At 39.0% G+C, this 4,470-nt stretch overlaps 1 protein-coding gene across 2 annotated transcripts; it reads left to right on the forward strand.

The window, feature by feature from the left end:
- The first annotated feature begins 428 nt into the window (after nt 1–428).
- Nucleotides 429–2,329, forward strand: LOC147625392 (signaling peptide TAXIMIN 1-like). 2 transcript variants are annotated; one of them, XM_086819008.1, is made up of 3 exons: nt 429–724; nt 1,374–1,540; nt 1,999–2,329. In XM_086819008.1, exons 1-2 carry the CDS (start codon nt 615–617, stop codon nt 1,495–1,497), a joined length of 234 nt encoding a protein of 77 aa, XP_086675134.1. In that variant the 5' UTR covers nt 429–614; the 3' UTR covers nt 1,498–1,540; nt 1,999–2,329. The 2 variants fall into 2 exon arrangements, with proteins under 2 accessions (XP_086675134.1, XP_086675133.1); XM_086819007.1 differs by lacking the exon at nt 1,999–2,329 and having other exon boundaries at nt 430–724; nt 1,374–1,642.
- Nucleotides 2,330–4,470: the final 2,141 nt, after the last annotated feature.

Consider the following 4,470-nt stretch of genomic DNA (forward strand, 5'->3'; position numbering starts at 1 on the left):
GCTTTTTCATCGCTATGTAAGGAGGATGTTCTTTGTATGTTTATTTGGACATTGTTACTTCTTCGATGATATGTATGTAACATAGAGATGTACACACATGTTCATTGTAAGCAAGAGAGAGAGAAAGACTCACAGAATGGCAAATTTTGAAAAGTAACCTTCAAATTTCAAAATAACAATTCACAAAAACCTACAAATTTTAAGGTATTTTAGTTATGATACTGTTAAAAACTTTTAAAATTTAGAAAAAAAACTTACAAAAATTTGGGGTCGAAGGTTTTTTGAATTGTTGGGAAAAATGTTTTTTGCGAGCAATGATATGAACATAGAGAGAGATAAACAGTGTTTTTTTAAATAATTTGGAAGTGACTGGCCGTTTGACTTATTTCCAGCTTTTGGCAATTGTTACAGCAGTGTCAGCCGGGTCACGGGGCTGCGTCACAGCCTCTCCATTGATTCTCCAAGTTGTCTTCTGTGTGTTTTTTTGTCCTCGTTTTCGTCTTCCAGGCGCCCCCTCGTTGCGGAGAAAAGAAGAAATAGACGTCTGTGTCGAGGGGGGTGTGTGTGAGTAAGAGAGAGAGAGCGAGAGAGAGAGAGAGAGAGGTATCATCATCATGTGCTGTTGCGATTGCGAGTGCCGGCCGCTGGGCTTCCTGCTGGGCCTGCCCTTCGCTCTCTTGGCTACCTTGCTCTCTGTCGTGGGCGCCATCATCTGGGTTGTCGGGTAAGGAAACTCTCTCTCTCTCTCTCTCTCTCCATATGAGGGTTTTCAGCGTTTGTAGTCGACTAGGGTTTCAAGCTTTCCATTGTAGTCGGTCATGAGTAGCCCTATCTCAAAGAGGGCTTTATATGTTTAACATGATGTGCTAGTAACCCTATTTATCACAGGGCCCAGATTTCGAGGGCTGCCGTGCTTTCAAAGGGGAATTTTTGATACACAAAGCCCTATATAGTTTTCATAAAGCCTGTTCACAAAGAAATGCAGGGTTAATATGCGTGAATTTCATGGTCAGGACGTGATATGCTACTTGCCCTAATGGCATGATAGGCTAGTTACCGTCATGGCGTAATCTTGACATGTTATGGCATGATAGGTTGGTTGTCTTCATCACATAATCCTGATATGGCCATGCCATGATGATGTGCTAGTTGCCCTTTCTCATGGTTTGGTGTCTGATATGTTATGACATGATAAGTTAGTCATAATGGGCGCGTAGTTTCTGTGCCCTATCTGTTCAGTCCCTGGTATGTTATGACATGATATGCTGCTTTCCCCACGTTACAGTGCCTGACATTATATGATAACTGCCTTATCTCACAAATTAGTTTCTATTGAATGTTATTTGTATCGTTTTACATGTTTTTTTTTTCAGGATTATATTGAGCTGTCTCTGCCCCTGCTGCATCTGTGTGGCGGCCATCATCAATTTGGCCCTGGCTCTCATCAAGGCCCCTCTCCATGTCATGGAATGGTTCACGTCGCAAATCCCTTGCTAATACACCACATTAATCTCCCACTTCAGGATGGCTGCTTCCACCCCTTGTAGAATCCCATCACTTATGAAGCCATTTTTGATAGCTTTTGCTCTTTTCAACTATTTGTACAATCCTCTTGAATAATTTTGTGAGTCATTTGGCATCATAATGAGACTGCTCTTTGACTAGAGTTTATTTTTCTCGTCATTTCTTGAAAAGTTAAATAAGGATTATGGTTTTTTTTTTTTTTTTTTTGGCTTGGCTGGAAATTTGAAAGTACACTACCCACACACACACTAGATGCCATCGCTTGCACAGGGGGGTTTTTGAACCCATCACCTAGGGACTCTCAAAACTCCACCAGCGTGCAATTGTTGATAGATAATGGTATTTCTTTTACACCCATTTCATAAGCTCGTGATTTTTAGGGTTTTTAGAGGCAGATCCCTGCCCTTTGGATGGGTGGGGTGGCGAAGATTCCCTGGTCATGAGCAAGGGAAGCTGAGATCTCCCCTTTGCATACAAGACTCTTAACACAAGCTTGAACTGCTTTTCATTTGGGAATCAATTTTGAGACTTTGCTGATCATCTCATCATGGTCAACTTTAGAGCCTTTTCAATTCAAGGTGGTTGGCAAATCTAGCTTGGTCAGGGTCTATTACTAAGCATTGTGCTCTTTGAGTACAGTTAAGCAAGGAGATGAATGAAAAGTATCATTGGCCCTTGTTGCTAAGATCACGTGTCTTAGCAAAACACATTCTTACAATGTTTAAGAGTAAGCTTAGTTTAACCCAAAAAGAGTTCACTTCCAGTTGTTACTTAAAATGTTCAAGAGTGAGCTTCTAAAGGCCCATCAGCTTAAGCCAAAAAGAGTTTTTAACTTCCATTTTATTGTTACTTGGTACTGGTTTGCCACTTTGTTTTGGGTAAATGACAGGAAGACGACTATGATTGTTCATTTGTGAATGGGTTCATATAGAAATACTGTTTTTTGTTCACTGAAGTGCCTGGAAAGAGTGGGTTGTGTCGACAAGTATTAGACATAAATAATTTGGGCGTGGAGATATATCCATAGAAAAGTGAATGAATCTTCTAAGTAGAACTTCACATCCTTGTTTAGTCCGAGGATAGGTTTGCGTATCTTATGGCTTGGCAATATTCAGGTTTAGATTGGAGTTTCTAAGATGAACATCCTTGCTAGAGTAGTAAGGTTTTTCAAAGCACATGCCTTTCATAGGCAAGTACTAAATTTTGAGAGAGAAGGTTTTAACATAAAGGGACTAATTTTGGATTGGACCAGCCATCAAGAAGAGGACAAAGCCCAGTATAGTTAGAGTACTCTTTAAGGGCTTGGAGGTTGTACTTAAGTCCCTTTGTCCCTGGTTACAATATTTAAGAGTAAGCTTAGCTTAAGCCACACTCCTCATCTACAATGAGGGAATGCTTGTGGCTTTGTCACTCAGATTCGTTTATCAATTGTTTCAATGTTTTTTTGTAGAAGCATCAACACACACACTGGTCACGACTCCACCTTCACCTCCTCATTATTCTGTGCAATAGTATAAACTTGCCCTTCCAATATCTATAGCAAGCTCTACTAAAAAAGCATTGCATTAAACATCCTCACTTCATAGGTTGCCAATGCATTACATTGGGTAATCAACTTTGAACCTAGGGGGTGCGGAAAATAGCCCGCTTGGCCGTAGAGCACGTGAGTCTACGGTGAGCACGTGAGTTTGATTCAACAAACCCTTCCTCCTCTCACACTGGAAGGTGTGCTAATTAAAGGAACAAACCTCTCGATATACAAGAAAAATAAAAAATGGAAATCAACTTTGGACTTGCAGACCGTCGAGTCATGAGCTGTGTTTTGGACTTAATCTATAACCACTAGTGAGGCCCACGATTCAATTCAAAGGTCTACATGGCCTCTATTAAAAACCATACCATACCCATAATGTTGGGTTATCTAACACAACTCTGGATTGCCTCCTTGGTCTTTCAGCATACACAGAAACCATTAAGTCCTTACGTTACTTGATGCCTATGGTATAAATTAACCTAAGTGCTTTGTATTTGTGGGAACAATTGGTGAGAAAGGGCACTTGTATTTGCCGGAACAATTGGTGAGAATATGTGGCTTACTCTTTGTGCCCACTCTGCACTTGATTTGAAGCCTTGCTAGCCTCCACCGTACTTCATTGCACAACAAGGATTTTGACGATGATAATCGTCCATATATATATATAAGCAATATAAATGGTAGTATTTGTTGTCATTGAAAACTTCTAGCACGGTCCTCCAAATAAAGGCAGCTCTAACATATCTTTTTACATATAATTCTTTCACATAAGTATACTCCCACATGACAGCTTGGCTAATCTTAACCAAGGCTTTGCAAAGTATATCATCATCACCTTCGTACCATGTCTTGTTTTTTTTTTTTTTTGGGTGTGTGTGTGGAGAAGGGGGGGGTGTGTGTTCCAACTTTTAAGAACACATGGATAAGAATAGTATGTTGGATATCGATGTAGAAAATATATTTTAAAACATATTATGTACTTTTCGGTCTTCATTGTGCTTCAGTTGTGAAGCATGATGTAGTTTGCTATATTGATTAATCTGATTTTTTTTTGAAAATTCTTGAAATGTTTTTACTTGATTAAGCATGCACACATGTATGTATGTATACACACATATAAATATATTTCTTCTATTTCTCTCTCTCTCTCTCTCTCTCTCTCTCTCTATATATATATATATATATATATATATATATATATATATATGCCCACCTCGTTGGTCGTATATGCCCTCGTGTTGCATTCTACCGACGTTAATACCTCTCTCTCTCTCTCTCTCTCTCTCTCTCTATATATATATATATATATATATATATATATATATATATATATATATATATATATACTCTCTAGTAGTTTAAAAAAAAATTGATGTTAAGGCTTAGAGATAGGGGTGCCACTCTCCCTTTAC

The sequence above is a fragment of the Cibotium barometz genome, chromosome 24, assembly GCF_041138505.1.
Source record: "Cibotium barometz isolate CiBa-2024 chromosome 24, ASM4113850v1, whole genome shotgun sequence".
Lineage (NCBI taxonomy): Eukaryota > Viridiplantae > Streptophyta > Polypodiopsida > Cyatheales > Cibotiaceae > Cibotium > Cibotium barometz.